The sequence below is a fragment of the Felis catus genome, chromosome A3 (assembly GCF_018350175.1).
Source record: "Felis catus isolate Fca126 chromosome A3, F.catus_Fca126_mat1.0, whole genome shotgun sequence".
Taxonomy (NCBI): Eukaryota; Metazoa; Chordata; class Mammalia; order Carnivora; family Felidae; genus Felis; species Felis catus.
Genome location: NC_058370.1, coordinates 22544586 through 22564314, shown reverse-complemented (window position 1 = coordinate 22564314; position 19729 = coordinate 22544586). Strand labels below are relative to the sequence as shown.

At 40.6% G+C, this 19729-nt stretch overlaps 1 protein-coding gene across 4 annotated transcripts in view; it reads right to left on the bottom strand.

Moving 5' to 3' along the window:
• SAMHD1 (SAM and HD domain containing deoxynucleoside triphosphate triphosphohydrolase 1) overlaps nt 1-19729 on the bottom strand; it is a 55717-nt gene that overhangs the window by 8701 nt on the left and 27287 nt on the right. For 3 of the 4 annotated variants that reach the window (XM_045053652.1, XR_006595203.1, XR_002154558.3), the window contains exons 8-15: nt 17751-17851; nt 17466-17574; nt 16534-16625; nt 15338-15453; nt 9707-9846; nt 8835-8930; nt 6780-6884; nt 5460-5597 (exon numbers count right to left, since the gene is read on the bottom strand). In XM_045053652.1, the coding sequence (XP_044909587.1) occupies nt 5460-5597; nt 6780-6884; nt 8835-8930; nt 9707-9846; nt 15338-15453; nt 16534-16625; nt 17466-17574; nt 17751-17851 (897 nt within the window). Of the gene's footprint in view, nt 1-373; nt 2558-5459; nt 5598-6779; nt 6885-8834; nt 8931-9706; nt 9847-15337; nt 15454-16533; nt 16626-17465; nt 17575-17750; nt 17852-19729 lie in introns of those variants that run through there. The other variant, XM_003983547.5, reaches the window with a different exon arrangement.

Genomic DNA, 19729 nt, shown 5'->3' with positions numbered 1-19729 from the left:
GGCTCTGGGCTGATGGCTCAGAGCCTGGAGCCTGCTTCCGATTCTGTGTCTCCCTCTCTCTCTGCCCCTCCCCCGTTCATGCTCTCTCTCTCTCTCTCTCTCTCTCTCTCTCTCTCTCTGTCCCAAAAATAAATAAATAAATAAAGATTAAAAAAGAAGAAGAAGAAGAAGAAGAAACATCCATATTTCTTCCTCCTGCCAGAAAGCCAGATGACATAAGCCCTGTTAAATATCATCCCCTCTCTTGCAAACCCAACACAGTGTTGAAACATTTGGGTAGATTCCTAGACACATTTCCTTCGTACAAAAGGGTCCAAACTGGGCACATAAGAGAATGTCATGAAGGAAAACACCTTTGGTTTCAAGATGAAGATACATTCATGAAGCTTTATTGCATCTGTTTCCCTCACCCAAATGAAGTAATCAGTCATTTAAACTTGCAGTTCTTACTTAACATTCTCAAGGTGACAAAAGTTCAGTAACTCTAGAGGTTAAGTTGTTAAAACCTCAGTTTTTATACAAATAGTGAAGGCGCTTCTTAAGAAAAATTTAATCTTGTAAATAGCACATGGTTCTGATAATTAAAACAGTTGCAAAGAGCATAAAGTGCAGCTGACTTATATGTAAAGGATGCAAACAAAATAGATTCAAGTTATTTCTCAGCAAAATGATACAATATTGAAACTAAAAAAATTCCAGAGTAAACCACAATGATTTAAAGGTAAGAGTTGCAGAAATAAAACAATCTTAGCAGAAAAACATTACATTCTTGACCTTGGATCTGGGTACACTAAGTCTGAGCCCTATAGTTCTCCCCCACTGAATGTTTTAGGGGTACCTTGGCCAAAACAGATGTGACCCAGTACCAGGGCTGATTTCACTTGTGCTTCTGGGAGCCCACATGTCCGCATATCCCCACCTACACAGCACTATGGTGGAGGAGCTGGGAAGGGTTTTAATTATTCTCCTATGAATGAGGGTCAACTCTTGATCATCTGCTGGGGGGTGGAGGAGGGTGGTGGTGGTAATACAGAATGGCAGACATTCCTAATACTTTTCACCCTAGGGTCAACAGAACAGAACCTGGTTACAGAGCGGAAGGTTACAGCACTCTAAGTGCTGTACTCTTGCCCGGAGCCAGGGCTGGCCCCCCAAAACCAGGCTGCCATGGAGGCTTTTGTAAGGGAGTGTCTATAGCATAAGATGTTAAGGACTTTGACTCCCATTCCCCACTGCTCTGCATCTACAGGACCCTCTGGCTACCACCAGCATTGGTTCTAACTCCAGATTTTACCCCTGGTGAATTTCTGCAGAACTGGCAATTGTGTGTATATGGAGGTGGGGATGGGTGCCCTCTGCACAGACTCGCTCAACCACAGTGGTGCACAGGAGGTAAAGAACGAGCGTGGGGTATACTGGGCTACAAAGGGGGACCTGGAATTCTGGGGATAATCACTCATCTCATCCCAAGCAGCTCAGTCTTTGCTCTGAAATTCGTAACATGCACATTGAGCCAGCAACAACAAAGTCCCAGCTCTGAGTAGCCCTCAGAAAGGCTCCTGTGACAACCTTTGATCAGCTCACAAGGGAAATTCAGAGAGAAGGCCGGAGGGGAGCCTTTTCCAGGCTGAGCAGTGATGGTGAAAAAGACCTCGGGACATCGGTAGTGAGTAATCAGGACGAAGAAACCGCCCGGGTCTGGAGCTGCATGCAACTGACCCAGAGAATAGCCTGGTTTGGGGGAATCCCTCTGCCACTGGGGGTAGGGGTCTCCTGAGAGGCAGTCTTATGTCCCATTTCAGAGGGGGCCAGAGCCCTCAGATATTTCTAATAAATTAATCAGGACTCTCACCCAAGAGGTGGAACTCACTTGTCACCCTCATCTACTGTCTAGTCCAACCTGGCTAAAAGGGTGAGGGAAGGTCTTTCACTAATATTTAGATCACGTAAGAAGAATTTTCCTCAAATTCAAGGTGATGGGTACCTCCTCAAGGGGCTAGGATTTTATGTTTTGTTCTTAACCATGGCTGTTTATGACAATCCCAACTTCACACTTCAATGTGCACTTTATCTCATTTCCAAACTTTAAAAAAAAACCAAAAAACAATCATTATGTCATAAGAGTTCAGAGTACATAAAAAAAATATTATTCTAAGAGAATAGACTACAAAGAAGAGAGGCTTTAGTTAATGTTAAAATAGGCAAGGTCATGCTTTCCATATAGCATGTACAGCCAGAGCTGTCTAACACCTTTTTGTTTCTTCGGATAAAAATTACTTAGCTTCAGCATGGGTGTACATTCAAAATGTAAAAAGCACTCGTTGTCACAAATTTGTAGAGTTCATGACCGAATTTCCTAAATTAGCTAATACTGTTGGGGGATGGGGAAGAGGACTTTATGTAAACTATCGGTTGCAAACATTCACACAGAGTCATCTGGAAAAAGCCGGGTTTTAAATTTGGACACTTTTTGTAAGTGATCTGGGCTCTGGGCTGAATCCGGGTTCTTCCACTCCTCTTTTCGAGGTGTTATAAGTGGGGCCACAACATCACTATCCTGTCAAGAAAAGAAAAACCAGGAACAAATAAAATCCAGTTTTCATAATTTTGAGGAAATCCTCAGGTACACATATCCTTGTCTTGCAGACAGATTGCTTCTAGACGAATGTACTCTTGGGAAACCCCAAATTATATATATGCCCTGTGCTTAGGTCCAATTAGAAACACCGCAGTCCTAAGCAGGTAAGAGCCTTTGTAGAAAAAGCTAACAGACCTATTCTTTTCAAAGATGACCAAAAGCAACACCCTCCCCCATTCTATGACCCTCTCCCTTCATACACTTTCATGAAACACAAACTTGGTTTTTCCAGGAAAGAGGGACTTCACTGGGTCCCTGCTCCTCTCTTGCTTATTCCCCTCTGCAGTAGATGGTCCTGGTCTACAAGAGGCCCAAAAGGGGGAAGGACAGGGGTGTCTAAGTGTCCTACTTCAGCTCAGGTCATGATCTTGCAGTCCATGAGTTTGAGCCCCGCGTCGGGTTCTGGGCTGATGGCTCAGACCCTGGAGCCTGCTTCGGATTCTGTGTCTCCCTCTCTCTCTGCCCCTGCCCCACTCACGCTCTGTCTCTCTTGAAAATGAATAAACGATAAAAAAAAAATTTTTTAAGGGGGGGTAAGGGCAATTTATATGTGCAGAACTTGAACTTTTTCCTGCAAAGTTATAACTTTGGCCCATCAGCATAGATTCCACCCAAAATGAGGAATGACCTCAAAGTGAAGTGACACTATGACTTGAAAGAAATGAGTCTAAGAAGGCCCTCTAAGACCTGACTATCCTAAACTGTTCTTGAACTTGTGCATAGATTCTCTCAGGGTGTATGAGGGTTCAGGAACTCTGAGAGCCTTTACTGCACTAGGAATATAATGTCTGTGGTAGAATACATGCTCTTCATTTGCACCTGTGCTCTCAGATCCACTTTTCACCTTTCTGCTGCTCTACTCTATGTAACAGGATCTGCTTTTTTTTTTAATGCTTATTTATTTTTGAGAGAGAGAGAGAGACAGAGCATGAAGGGGGGAGGGCCAGAGACAGAGGGAGCTGTCAGCACAGAGCCTGATGCGGGGCTTGAACTCACAAACCGCGAGATCATGACGCGAGCCAAAGTCAGACACTTAGCCGACTGAGCTACCTTAACAGGACCTCCTCTTATAAAGTACGTTTCCCAGGTCCCCTGCCTACTGGCTTTTGGTTAGGTTTGGCCAAAGGGGGGCACAGGTGGAAGACTGGAAGGGAGGAGGACAGAGAAGTGAGGGTATTACTCCCCTGAACCCTCCTGGCACTGGCAGCAGTGGCCGTGACTCTTCTGTGGTTCTAGCTTCTGCGGGTGGCCCCAAGACCTGGGCTCCCACCTCCACCCCCAGAGGTGGTAGCAGCTTCCTGCTGTTGTCTCACTATTCTCTGCTCATTTAGCTCTGCCAAAGCTTCTGTATCTTGTCTCCGCTATTAAATTTGTCAAACTACTCTGGATCTGACTTGATAGAGCTACTAAAAGTGGCCATTTAATTGCCACGATACTCCTATCTGGAAGATCTCATAGTACAAGGTCAACATTATTTGCCTTCAAATTCATCTCTATTTCTACCAAGGATCCTTATTTCTACCCATTCTAGTTTCGACTTTAGTGAATTTTATAACTACAAACTTGAATGTCACTCTTGTGCTTAAAACACTTCAATGGCTTCCATTGCTCTTGGCCCACAAGACTATGCAAGATCCCATGGACCCCTCCCTGAATGCACTATGTTCTTGATCATCTTCTGGCCTCCCCCCTTCACCCCCTTTACCCAGGTGACTCCTCATCCATCCTTCAGGTCTCACCTTCTAAATCCTTCTTAAAATAAGCTTTTACCAACCAACCAAGTGTGGCTTAAATCCTTCTTCTTTTGGCTCATCTAAGACTCTGTACACACTGTGCCCCGCCCCAAAGCACTTACCACACCACTGTAAATGTTATTTACTTGTGCGTCTATTAACAGAGTGTGATCCGTGGAACTATGTCTGTCTTAGATACTGTTCCATCTCTGCTACCTAACATAGGACCTAGCGAAAACCTCATTCAAGGAATGAATGTATCTAGTTTTAAAGTAGTTATCGCCACATGGCTGAACTTCAATAGCTTTTGGTCTCTCTAATTCTAGTCTCTCCTAGTTCCAATCCATCTGCTGCTGGAGTTTTCTTCCTTAATGTTTATTTATTTTTGAGAGAGAGAGAGAGAGAGAAAGAGAGAGAATGTGTGTGTGTGTGTGTGTGTGTGTGTGTGTGTGAGCAGGAGACGGGCAGAGAGATGGAGAGAGAGAATCCCAAGCAGACTCCATGGGGTCACCACAGAGCCCACCCCAGGGCTTGAACTCATGAAACATGAGATCATGACTTGAGCTGAAACCAAGAGTCAGATGCTTAACTGACTGAGCCACCCAGGTGCCCCTAAAGATTTTTTAAATTATTTAATTAATTAATTAAAATGTTTATTTATTTATTTTTTTTGAGAGACAGAAAGAGAGAGTGTGAGCATGCGAGAGGGGTGGGTAGAGAGAGAGGGAGACAGAGAATCCCAAGCAGGCTCCATGCTGTCAGTGCAGAGCCGGACGTGGGGCTCAAACCCATGAACCTGAGATCATGACCTGAGCCAATATCAAGAGATGGATGCTCAACCGACAGAGCCAGCCAGGCACCCCTAAAGATTTTATTTTTAAGTAATTTCTACACCCAATGTGGGGCTTGAACTCATGACCAACTGACCAACTGACCAGCTTGAACTCACGCTCCACCAACTGAGCCAGCCGGGCGCCCCTAAATGCTATCATTTAAATGAGAACTTTTCAGAGGAAAGTAAGGATCTCTTTAGGTTATTAATTAAAAACAGGAAATTGTGCAAAGTACGTGAACAACAAACTACGTACCTGTGGCTTGGTGAAGTTTCTGATTAAGCACCAATGAACAAAGTACTGGTGTGCAGCAAACAAGCTCTTTGCATCAGTCTTCTTGCAGTATACGCGAATTAGCTGCTCTGCAAACCTCTCTGGCAAAAGCTCTGAAACCTTTTCAAAGAACAAAAGATTTCACTGTCATCTTGAATTCACACATTGAAGAGAGCTCAGCTGTTCCTAAGCTTCATTCTTTTTTTTTTTTTAAGATTTTAAGTAAACTGCACCCAACGTGGGGTTTGAACTCGTGACCCCAAGATCAAGAGTTGCACACTCCAGGGGCGCCTGGGTAGCTCAGTTGGTTAAGCATCCGGCTTCAGTTCAGGTCATGATCTCCCAGTTCATGAGTTCGAGCCCTGTGTCGAGCTCTGTGCTGACAGCTCAGAGCCTGGAGCCTGTTTCAGATTCTGTGTCTCCCTCTTTCTCTGCCCTCTCCCACTCACACTGTCTCTGTTTGTTTCAAAAATAAATAAACATTAAAAACTTAAAAACAAAAAAAAAGAAAAAGAAAAAAAAAGAGTCGCACACTCCAATGACTGAGCAAATCAGGCACCTCAACCTAAGCTCCATTTTTCATGTTATGTTAAAAACACCACAGGGGCGCCTGGGTGGCTCAGTCGGCTAAGCGTCCGACTTCGGCCCAGGTCATGATCTCGCGGTCCGTGGGTTCGAGCTCCGCGTTGGGCTCTGTGCTGACAGCTCAGAGCCTGGAGCCTGTTTCAGATTCTGTGTCTCCCTCTGTCTCTGACCCTCCCCTGTTCATGCTCTCTCTCTCTCTCTCTGTCTCAAAAATAAATAAATGTTAAAAAAAAAAAATTAAAAAAAAAACAACAAAACAACAACAAAAAAATACCACATTGTTTTGCTGTCTTATCCCAACTGTCATCCAAAGAAAAGAATTGAAGATAGTTGTCATATTGCAAAATGTCCCACAATTTTATATTATTAAGACTAAAAAAAGTTTGTATTATGTAATTATACGTAGATCAGATTCTCATTAGAAGATATGCAAATAAACACATTGAACTTACATGATGTCAACCATACAACACTCCTTTCCCATCAGACTTATAACCTAGCCACCAAACCAAAAACAGTGCTTTCATCTATGTTTAGCAAACAGGAAAAACTGGCTGTTAAGATGATTTACACAAAAATCAGATATACTTTAATTTCAAAAATAATTTTTTTTTACTGTACACATTGACTTTAGGACCTAACCTGCATGTAAAATGCAGATTTATCATAAATTTGCCAAATGCCACCACAGTATATTTATTTTGCCCAAGTAGTTACCTGATCTTTAGTAATCCTGACTGCTTTGCTGAGGTCACTCTTACAATAGAAGCGAACATGATCAATAGGATTCTTGTCTTCCATTCCATAATCCATGTTGATAACCTTAATAAAAGGAATACATTAGTAATCACTCACAGAACAATGAGAATTGAATTCAAGGTTGTAGGAGCGTCACAAAAAACAAAGCAGAGCTCTCTGGAGGTTCAGAAGTAAGAGCACTAATAAGGTAGCTCATAGTGGAATGAAAATAACTCTGGTGCATGTGCCATAGGGATGTGGTCTTGAAATCTGAGTGGGGTGGGGGAGATTTTGTGTTTTCAACATAAGGGGGGTATAAAGTCTGTACCCACTACGTGATAGCCACTATGGTACTACAGATTCAAGGAAACTCGATACAATCCCAACCCCACAGCACCATGTGGCCTAGACTGAGGTTGAACAAATGATTATAAATGTAATTATTGGGGCACCTGGGTGACTCAGTCAGTTAAGCCTCTGACTTTGACTCAGGTCATGATCTCAGTTCATGGGTTTGAGCCCAGCGTCAAGGTGTGCTGACAGCTCAGAGCCTGAAGCCTGCTTCAGATTCAGTGTCTCCCTCTCTCTCTCTCTGCCTCTCACGCACACGTGCTCCCTCTCTCTCTCAAAAATAAACATTAAAAAAAATTTTTTTTAAGTAATTATCAAACTACATTTGTTACAAGAGCTACCAAGGAAAAGCAAAGGGTGCTGTCAAACTTTGTAACCAGGGAGCCTTGTGGTCTGGGGCTTTGGGGAATGACTAGCAGTGTTTCCTGGGAAAGTCACAGGAATGAACCAGGTCTAGGTAGAAAAGAAAAGAATTCCAGGCAGAAGAAAAAGCTCTGAGGCAGACAGGACTGAAACGGTGAGCTGGGTTAAGTACACTGAAGTCACTGTTGATCTTGGAAGAATAGTTCTAGTATGGTGATGGCGACACACAAAATGTTTAGGAGTAAATGAGAAGTAAAAAAGAGAAGACAGGGCGGGTGCCTGGGTGGCTCAGTCAGTTAAGCATCCGACTTTGGCTCAGGTCAGGACCTCGCGGTTCATGAGTTCGAGCACCGAGTCAGGCTCTGTGCTGACGGCTTGGAGCCTGGAGCCGGCTTCAGATTCTGTATCTACCAACCTCCACTTGCCCCCCTGCCCCGCTCCTCCTGTGCTCACTCTGTCTCTCTCAAAAATAATACATAAATGTTAAAAAAATTAAAAAAAAAAAAGGAGAAGACAACTCTTAGAAGCTTGGCTGTTAAAAAGATGCAAGAAAGAAGAATATGGAGAGGAATATGGTACCTGGGAAAGGTAAAAGGGGGGTACTTTTCAAGGAGTTTGACAGGGGTGAAGGTGCAGTTTGTTTGTTTTTTAAGTTTGTTTATTATTTGAGAGACGTGTAGGCACACACAAGTTGGGGAGGGGCACAGAGAAAAGGAGAGAAAGAGAGAGAATCCCAAGCAGGCTCAATGCAGAGCCCAACGTGGGGCTTGATCCCACAAACCATGAGATCATGACCTGAGCTGAAATCAAGAGTTGGACGCTCAACTGACTGAGCCACCCAGGTGCCCCTGTTTGTTGTTTTCTCAAGATGAAAGTCTGTTTAACTGCTGATGGGAAAGTCAAAGAGACAGGAGACAATGGATACTGTAAGGCTCCACAGAAGCGCTAAGACGAATGGCTCTGTTGCCCAATGTGGCAGTCACTAGTCATAGGTGGATTTTTAATTTAAAGTCATCAACACTAAATACAATAAAAAATTTAGTTACTTAGTTGAGGTAGTCACGTTTCAAGGGCTGAACCTGTGGCTAGTGGCTACCAAAATGGACGGCACAGTTATAGCCTGATGCAGGGTTTGAACCCACAAACCGCGAAATCTTGACCTGAGCCTAAGTTGGATGCTTAACCAACTGCGCCACTGAGGCGCCCCCTTCCAAACTTTCTTTAATGAACATGTGCTGCTTTTATAATGGAAGTAGGGAGGCTTTATCTTAAAAAAAAAAAAAAATCTTTACTTAGTATATTTTTGGGCTAACTACTTACATCCACTATGAAGTCTTCAGCCTTTAGTTCAGTTTCTATCAAGATGTCCTTAGGTTTAGAATCAGCGAGATCTTCTGGAAGGCTTTTATAATTTTCCTAGAAAAGACAAGGCTGCTTACATTAGAACCCCCGTTTTTCATCATTAGTGTTTGTGCCACAAAAGGTTCCCTCTCTAAAAATGGCACTTTACTAGGAAGAGTGGGTAGAGATACCCCTAACAAATACAGAGCTTCTGGCTTATGCCATCCTTCAAACACATCACAATAGAGTGATTCTCATAACAAAACTTCCACATTAAAAAAAAAATGTGGCATTGACTTAATAGGAGGAAAGTGTTATGAGGCAGGGTGTGGTAATCAGTGTGGCTCATGTTACTGGCTTTCCGGCAAACAGAAAAACCTTCCATAAGCAGGAGATGAGAACAGATATGGACATTTGGCATGTACCCTCTGGGAGAACCTGATATAATGTGAAAGAAGAAATTAGTAAACAGCAGGTCCTTTGCTTCTCAGAGAAGCTCATGCAGATACCTTATTTTGAGGCCCCATTCATTTTCTTGCCTTTAGATCTAGCCAAAATTTGGGGCACCCCCTCTCACTTCTGGGATGAGAGAATAAAGGTTTAGACTAAGACAGACTTGGGTTCAAATCCCAGCTCACTAACTGTGCTTCTGTAGGCAAGTTGTTTAATCTCTCCCAAGCTTCAGTTCCTTCATCTACAGGACCAAAGAACACGTTATTGATGAGATTAAGTGAAAATGAACGTAGAGGGCTTAGAACAGAGTCATGATATTGTGATGGGTTAATGGCTTCCTTTTGGAGGTTTCCTCTCTTGGAAGAGAGACATCTTTCACTATTAACCACTCAACTTACCTTTTCAATTTTTGTTGTTCCTTTTGGTTTAGTCTCACCCACATACTTGTATAGATTACGGCATTCAATTTTTTTTAAAATCTCTCGTGCTGCATTCAGTTTGGGATCAGAAGAATATAAAATCTCCAGGAAAATGTTATCTGCCAATTTGACAAAATTTCAGTTATGTTAAGATGGGGACAAAAAAGGTTTAAAGACTCATACACCGCTATACTTCTGAAAGGATTTTAAGTGGACATTTACAAATGTAAGCACAGTATAACATTCAATGTCTTGGATTTGCTTTAAAATAATCTAGTGCACGGGAAAGGGCATACAGAGATGGCTTAAGGTTGGGTGATGGGTAAATAGGGGTGTATTAATTTGTTGTTATGCTTTATTTTCTTAAAGAGAATGATACTTAAGTAATTATAAAGTTATGTCTGAAATCTACTTCAAAAACAGACCAGTATTTTATGGGAGTGGGTGGATGGAGGGGATGAAGCAAAATTGCCATGTTAGTAATTGTTGCAGCCAAGTGATGGGTACATGGAATTTTGTATGTTTCATAATAAAAAGTTTTTTAAAGTTCCATGATGAAAGTAGAAGGTAGTTGTTTTTAAGATTTTATTTTTTAAGATTTTTTTTTTTAAGTTTATTTATTTTGAGGGGCACCTGGGTGGCTTAGTCGGTTAAGCCTTCAACTTCGGCTCAGGTCATGATCTCCCAGTTTGTGAGTTCGAGCCCCACATCAGGCTGTGTGCTGACAGCTCAGAGCCTGGAGCTTGATTCTGTGTCTCCCTCTCTCTCTGCACCTTCCCTACTCATGCTCTGTTTCTCTCTCTCTCTCAAAAATAAATAAACATTAAAAAAATTGTTTCTAAATAAAAAAATAAATTTAACATTCTATTATTCCAATTTAAGATATTTTGGGGTAGAGGGCATGCATTGGAAGGGAGGGAAGGGATAAGGTCCACTTATTTCCTAGGAATATTAAGGGAAAAAGACTAAAGTAAGAAAACGGTTCCCTAAGGCAGTGGTCATATGACATTTGCTATGTTTAAGACAGCCAACATCTAGGTAAGCTGAAACATTTATAGGCATTTTAATTTTAATTTTATTTTAAAGTTTATTTATTTTGAGAGAGACAGTATGAGCAGGGGAGGGTCAGAGAAAGGGAGAGAGAGAATCCCCAAGCAAGCAGGCTCTGGGCTATCAGTGCAGAGCCCAACTTGGAGCTCAATCCCAAGAACTGTAAGATCACGACCCGAGCTGAAATCAAGAGTTGGATGCTTAACCAACTGAGCCACTGAGGCACCCTTATAGGAATTTTTATAGGAATTTATAAGTAGGAATTTAGGAAGCAGAGAGGACAAATTATGACATATTCATAAAAGGAACTACTACTCGACAATAAAAAGGAATAAACTACTGATGCATGCAATCTAGATGAATCTCAGACACATAACACTGGGTAAAAGGAGCCCTACAGAGATGAGTACACCTGTCTGATTGCATTTATGTAAAAGTCTAGAACAGGGCGCCAGGCTGGCTCAGTTGGAAGAGCATGCGACTCTTTTTTTTTTTTAATGTTTATTTAGTTTTTTGAGAGAGACAGAGTGTGAGCCAGGGGAGGGGCAGAGAGAGAAGGAGACACAGAATCTGAAACAGGCTCAGCTCAGAGCCTGACACGGGGCTCAAACTCACAAACTGTGAGATCACGACCTGAGCTGAAGTTGGACGCTCAACCAACTGAGCTACCCAGGTGCCCCGAGGATGTGACTCTTGATCGCAGGGTCATGAATTTGAGCCCCATGTTGGGTGTAGAGATTACTAAAAATCAATAAACTTAAAAAAAAAAAAGTCTAGAACAGGCAAATAGTGGTTGTTTCTAGGGGTGAGGTGAGGGCAAGAACTGACTGGGATGAAGCATGAGGAAATTTCCTAAGGAGAAAATAATGTTCTGTATCTTGCATGTGTCAAAACATTAGCAAATGTACATAAAATGTGTGCATTTATACGAATTGTGTGTGCATTTTACATCAGAAGAAAAAAAATCTATAAATTATTGTTGAACTTTAATCTTCATGCTAAAGGAGTTAGGGTAAAATGTACTGATCACTGCAATTTACTTAAAAATGCATCAAAACTGGGGTGCCTGGGTGGCTCAGTCAGTCTGACTCTTGATTTCAGCTCAGGTCATGATCCCAGGGTCATGGGATTGATGCTCACATTGGGCTCTGCACTGAGCATGGAGCCTGCTTAAGATTCTTTCTCTCTCTCTCTCTCTCTCTCTCTCTCCGCCCCTCTTCCCAGCTCATACTCTCTCAAAAAGAAAAGAAAAAAGAAAAGAAAAGAAAAGAAAAGAAAAGAAAAGAAAAGAAAAGAAAAGGAAAGAGAAAAAAAAAGGAAGAAAATGCATCAAAATTCAGATGGGTTAATGGACAGGATGGTAAGTGACAGACAAGTCATAGAGCAAGTTCAGTAAATGCTAGAACTGTACCGGTGTGGTGAGTGTACAAATGTTCACTGTAAAATTCTTCCAACATTGCTGCAGGTTTCAACACTTCTCAGTAACATGTGGAAAAACATTCTTAAAAATTAAAAAACAGGGGCACCTGGGTGGTTCAGTCGGTTAAGCGTCCGATTTTGGCTCAGGTCATGATCTCGCAGGTCATGATCTCTCAGTTCATGAGTCGAGCCCCACATCAGGCTCTCTGCTGTCAGCATGGAGCCCACTTCAGATCCTCTGTTCCTTCTCTGCCCCTCCCCAGCTGTGCTTGCTCTCTCTCTCTCTCATAAATAAAATAAACATTAAAAAAATTAAAAAACAAGAAGTGGAGACTTTTAGATAAAGTGAGTTGACTTTTGGAAAAGCAGCCAAGGTAAGGAAGGCTCACATGGTCCTATTCCTTCCAGGTTATGTAGTTAAGGCCAGTAAAGGTTTTATGACTGCTCAAAATAATATGCAAGAAAGATAAGATTCTGGGTCTCAAATGATGAAAGCTGGAAAATCCATATGCTTATTCTACCATACTCTTGGCAGATAAAGCAGAAAAATGTGACCTAACATTTTGTATAGGATTTTTGACATTAATACAATATCCAAGGGTATAACCAGTGGACTCATCCCATTGAACAGGGTAAAAGCTAGTTTGGGTATTATAGAACCTTCAGAGTGAGAGAGAGCTATGTATAGTCATGTCGTAAAACCACATTAGGGGGCGCCTGGGTGGCTCAGTTGATTAAGCATCATCACTGCTGTCAGTGTGGAGCCTGCTTTGGATCCTCTGTCTCCCACCCCCCTCAAAAATAAATAAACCTAAAAAAAAAAAAAAAAAAAAAAAAAAAGACCAGGGGCGCCTGGGTGGCTGGGTGAAGCACCCGGCTTCAGCTCAGGTCATGATCTTGCAGTTCGTGGGTTCAAGCCCTGCATCAGGCTCTGTGCTGACAGCTCAGAGCCTGGAGCCTGCATCGGAATCTGTCTCTGTCTCTGTCTCTGTCTCTCTCTGCTTCCTCTCTGCTTGTACTCTCTCTCTCAAAAATAAATAAATGTTAAAAAAATTAAAAAAACAAAGATCACATTAAACTGTATACTTTATGGTTTGTCACTTAACCCAAAAGTGTGTAAAACCCTGGATTCATTTCTTTTCATCAAAAGAAAGTTGAAATGTAATATAATGTTACAGGATAAATTGTTAGAACTAGCTTCTGATGATGAAGACTGAAGATTTTTTTTTAACGTTTATTTTTGAGAGACAGAGACAGAGTGTGAGCAGGAGAGGGGCAAAGAGAGAGGGAGACACAGAATCCGAAGCAGGCTCCAGGCTCTGAGCTGTCAGCATAGAGCCCCATGTGGGGCTAGAACTCACGAACTGTGAGATGACCTGAGCTGAAGTCAGAGGCTTAACCACCTGAGCCACCCAGGCACCCCACTGAAGATGACTTTTTAAATACAGCATCACCTGCTTCGTTATGAACAAAAGTTAAAATATCCCCAGCTTGCTCAAACTGTTATGTAATCTCTTCTTCCATTCCTATCAACATAACAATGGGAGACTAGTATCTGCTATGATGTTTTTAAAACAACACAGAAACAATTTAGATACACATCATCCCTTGTGAGTGAAAGTGTCATCAATCCAATCTAGATTAATTAACCAGTAGGAAAATCACTTATTACATTATAAACTTTATTTTTTTTTATTTTTTAAAAAAAAATTTTTTTTTTCAACGTTTATTTATTTTTGGGACAGAGAGAGACAGAGCATGAACGGGGGAGGGGCAGAGAGAGAGGGAGACACAGAATCGGAAACAGGCTCCAGGCTCTGAGCCATCAGCCCAGAGCCTGACGTGGGGCTCGAACTCACGGACCGCGAGATCGTGACCTGGCTGAAGTCGGATGCTTAACCAACTGCGCCACCCAGGCGCCCCACATTATAAACTTTAAATATTGTTGTACACAACGTTTTGAGTGTGCACAAAGATATGTAATATGAGGAATCACTATTTAACTTCTAATTTTTGATTTACTTATGTTTGAAAAGTGACTAAAAAGTTCTAAGTCTAAAAGGGACTCTATATCACCTACATGTCTATTTTTAAAGAATAGTATATATTCTATAATACACTATAGTACACTATAATACATATAGTTTTTATTATTAAAATTTTTGTTTCTTTTGGTCATATTTACTGAAATGTATGTTAAGTCTGTTAAACTCAATATGAAATATTTGGACTCATATTTTGTATGTCCTTCCCACCCCCATATCATTCTCCTAGTAATCCGTTTTTATTGTTTACAAGGGTATCAATCTGTGAGTTGTTGGGCATGGAGAATGTTGGTTCTTCAAGACAGTTTCAGAGGCACCGGTGTGAGTCTTGTTCTGGCAATGTGCTGAAGACAGAACCCAGCAGTAGCATCACACACAGGAAGCTCATGTAAAGTGATCTCGGCTGCCTTAGCCCACTCAGCTTGGGTTGTTTTTGCTCATTTAAAAAACCTTCAGCCTTTCCACCGATTCTCTACAAGCTATGTGACTGCTTTCTAACTTTCTTTTTAAACAGAGTCAGTTTCATGATCCGCCACGAAGAACTCCAACTTTTGTGGTCTACTTTTGCTTTGCTCATCTTTATGGCTCAGTCAGCACTTTCCCACATTAAGGAACGAGCTGCAACACCTTCACCTCTCCCTTCTCACCCTAAGCTGCAGGTTTTGCTTGTGTTGAAACGTGGCAAAATGCTCTTGGTATTCTGTGTTTTATAACAAAAGTAACGTTAAAAGCAAGTCAGTTTTTTAGTCTGGTATCAGTCCAGCCGTATTTTAAGTTAAATAACAGTGAATATTGGGTACTTAAGTGCCAAGTACTACATACCAGGTGTTATGCCTCATTTAAATACTATAACAAAACTATATGCTGGGTATCAATAGCCCAATTTATAGATGAGGAAACTAAGGTTCGAGAGGTTAAATGATTTTATCAAGGTGATACAGTTAGTACCAAGCAGAGACAAAACTCAAATCCAAAAGTATACAATCACTAGAGAAGCTAAATATATTGGTATGTTTGGAAAATAACACATCTGCAATCCAGGCACAGCTTACACTTTATCTGAGATGGACTTCCTGTGTTACCATCTAGCTCTTACCTGTGAGCTTAGTGAAGGCATCCATGTCATCAATTGCCGTAGAAATGTGATACTTTTTTCCTTCAGCACCTACAATTTCTATGTAGGGGTCTGCTTTGAGGAAAGCATCTGTAATCCTAAAGATCATTTCATAAAAATTTATGCTTATGAGAAAATTTGAATATTTGGTTAATGCCATGCTTAAAGTTAAGGAAACCTTTCTACTTCAGAGAAGTAAAACCCCGAGACACGATGTTCTAAAGACAACTGTTTTTTTTTTTTTAAACAAACAGATAAAAAAAGACAACTGTTTTTTGATCATACATAAATACATAAATAAGTGCATGGGGATTCGTCAGCTACCATGTTTACTGTGATCCAAGCATTATGGTAGGGCTTTAGATACATTATCTTATTTAATCTTTCCAACAAGAAGATAGATGTAATCAGCCTCAATTTTACTGATGCAGAAATTAAGTAATTTTCATTTAATCAAGTTAGGAAGAAGCCATACCAGGGTTTGAAACTAGCTGAATTAAAAACAAAGAAAAACTTCTTATCAAAGTAACAACCATACAAATAGATGAATGTGTTCTAACTAGTCTGCTCATGTCAATTTAAAACTATTTAGAGATATGGAATTAACTCACATCCTACTTCTGAGAATTCCTCATGGGTCTTTGAGTCACACAGAGATGTATGGCTATACTTCTATCTGTACTTGGCTGAACTTTTCCACTATGGTTCTCACTGGGCCAGGGAGAAGAGGTCAAATTCCTGTTGGTCTTACTATCTGCTACTAATTTTGACAAATAATTGACAGGGTAAGGACGGGCGTTAATCTTAATTCTTGAAATTAACTTGTCATTAACTTCAGAATGTCAATTATTCACGTCCCATCTCTCACCTTGATGACTAGTATCCGGCACATAAGTAACTACCTGTGAGGAGGTCTAAGGCATGCTGACATTGCCTCTTCATGTCTCGCTGAAGCCAACTCTTCCACGCTTCATCTATCCCCTTTATCTATTCTCCTCCTCTTCCTCCAAATAAGTTTTTACTTTATGCTCATTTTTGTTGTGTTTAAGGGAACCATTTTAGATTTATTCACTTAAAATTTACTTGAATTCCTAGAAATCTCAACTTGACCCAAGAATGATACTCTAGCAAAGCATCATGAAGAAATTTTATAGGGAAATAGCACTAGAATTTCTTACATTGTATCAATGATGTTGCCAACTTTGTGTTGATAAGCTCTGCGGTGCAAAGAGGTACGGGTATGGAACATGTCATACAGATTCCCAACCTCCTGCAGAAAAACATGAAATAAATATTAATGTAGGTTCAGGTTATGTTACCCTTGTTAGTAGATAAGTCCATAGGACAAGGAAAAGGGATGGTGACAGATGGACAAGAAGGCTATGCATAAGGACTACCTCATTAAAATCCCTGAGCCCACCCATTAAAAAATACAAGGTAGTTTGCAACTTTTGGTTTGCAACTTTTCTTCTTAGTAAACCAAAATCTATTGTTTTAAGTCTGTGGCAGGTTCTGTTTTAGGCATCTTTAATATATTTTTTAATCTCAACAAGTCTAGAAAATTAGGCATAATTCTTTATATATTCTTTATTCTCAAAAGAAAGACGTTCTGTAGTACAATACCATACTACTCTTTAGCTACATGACTCTCATCTAGCAGAGACCTAATGATTTAGTATTTTACCTATTATGAAACACTAACATATATCACTAACTATGGTTAAGGATGAGACTTGAGCCAAACTTTCTAGGTTGAAACTTCAGTTCCGCCTTTTATTAATTGTATGTCTTCTTTGCTTCAATTTGCTCACCTGTTAAGCGGGATAATAATAGTATCTATTTCATACTGTTGTGAGAGTTGAGTTAATCCACCCAAAGCACCTAAAAACAGTGCCTCGCACAATACTTAATAAATGTCTGTTGTAACTTTGTTATTATTTAACAATGCAGTAGCAGTGAAAAGAACTTTAAGACACTTACAAGTGCTAAGCATTAGGTAAAGAGACTGATAATTTACCAAGTTCTGATTTTTCCAAATTATTGAATGATTACTTCTAGATTTCAAACTATGAACTACACCTTCTTTGTTGTTTCCTCTGATCTAGCTTACCTTATCTCTAGTACAAATACGCTTCCTATCATCTACTTCACAAACACGGGCAAATTTGATAAAGCGCTGGTAATCAAAATTATTTTGGATTCCAAGATGATGGCAGTCCCTAGAAAGATTCCAAAACAGAGAGATGAAATTTGTCAACAGGAAAACTGTACCTTAAGTATCAACACTAAATGTATATAACAATTTTTTATTTTATTCATTTATTTAAATAAAATTTGTATATATTTAAAGGATATGAGGATTTTAACCAATTTTTCTGAAGTGTTCAGTGCATACCTGGCAAAATAATCCCATTTGTCCACATCAATGCCATTTCTTTTATTGGCCACTATCTCATAAAGGAAGCTTTTCTCTTTAGGACGCCCTTTGTATGGCCACTGGAAGACAAGAAAACTCACCAAAAGTTTTAGGATATGAACGAAATCTATTTACAAGCAAAGCAACTGTGTTAATCTAAAAATTACAAACAGAGGGGCGCCTGGGTGGCTCAGTAGGTTGAGCATCCAACTTTGGCTCAGGTCATGATCTCACAGTTTGTGAGTTCGAGCCGTGCATCAGGCTCTGTGTTGACAGCTCAGAGCCTGGAGCCTGCTTCAAATTCTGTGTCTCCTTCTCCTTCTGCTCCTCCCGGCTCACACACTCTCTCTCTCTCAAAAATAAATAAACATAAAAAATTTAAAAGTAAAATAAAATAAAAATTATAAACAGACACGTGAATGGGAATGTGAGGTAAGTCAAAAAGTTCCACTCTTTCCTTCTTCCACCTAATTGCTAAACTAGTAGAAAAAGGAAAAGAAATGCTAAAGTATATGACATCCTGTTAATACCAAGCCTTGTGCCATTGAAAGGATTCTAACTCTATTACACTTCCCATAACCAACAAACTTTCTTCTTTTCTTGGTTTAAAAGTTTCTTTAAAATTTAAGATCTGGGGCCCCTGAGTGGCTCAGTCAGTTAAGCATCGACTTTGGCTCAGGTTATGATCTTGTGATTCGCGAGTTTGAGCCCCACATCGGGCTCTGTGATGACAGCTCAGAGCCTGGAGCCTGCTTCAGATTCTGTGTCTCCCTCTTTCTCTGCCCCTCCCCTACTTGCACTCTGTCTCTCTCTCTCTCAAAAATAAACATTAAAAAAAAATTGCAATACAAGATCTAATTATGAATTAGTAAGAATGCTCTTCATATGCTAATGCTTGAATTCATGCATGGAAATAGTATCTTTCAAAGTAGTTGCACATCTAGTCAAAATGATATGTATTGTTCAAAGAACTTTTGAAGCTCCTATATTTTGGAAATAGAATATTTGCTCCAAAATCCAGATTTTTTGGCAGGGGTTGGGGGGTGAGGGGATGGTGCACATGGGTGGCTCAGTTGGTTAAGCTTCCGACTTCAGCTCAGGTCATGATCTCAAAGTTCGTGGGTTTCAGCCCCGTGTTGGGTTCTGTGCTGACAGCTCAAAGCCTGGAACCCACTTGGGATTCTGTGTCTCCCTTTCTCTCTGCCACAATGCAGGGCTTGAGCCCATGACCCTGAGATCAAGACCTGAGCTGAGATCAAGAGTCAGATGCTTAACCAACTGAGCCACCCGGGTGCATCTAGCTCTTTATCTTATAAGTAGATTGATATATATTCAAGGCAAAAATTTTTTAAAACCCAAAGGCAAACTATTTTTCAACTTTTAAATTAAAACAAACAAACAAAAACAAAAACAGATTTTCCTTTGAACTATTCAACTTTTTTTCTAGGTCTTCATATATCTAAGTATTTCAGATATGCTATTTTTTTAAATTGATTTATTTTATTTTTTTTCTCTTCTTTTAAAATTTTCTTCTATGAGCCCTGCCCCCTCCCATCCCTCCTCCTTCCTTCCCACTCCTGCACAGCTCTCCCTAAAGCACTCAAATATGTTAACTCTTTTAAAAATGATCTCATTTTGGGGGGGCACCTGGGTGGCTCAGTCGGTTGGGTGTCTGACTCTTGATTTTGGCTCATGTCATGATCTCACAGTCATGAAATCAAGCCCTGTGTTGAGCTCTGCACTAGGCATGGAGCCTGCTTAAGATTCTCTCTCTCCCTCTGTTCCTCCCCTGCTCGTGTACAAGCTCTCTCTCTCTTAAAGAAAAATTAAATTTAAATTAAATTAAATTAAATTAAATTAAATTAAATTAAATTAAATTAAATTTGGGGCACCTAGGTGGTTCAGTCAGTTAAGCATCTGACTTCGGCTCAGGTCATGATCTCGCAGTCTGTGAGTTC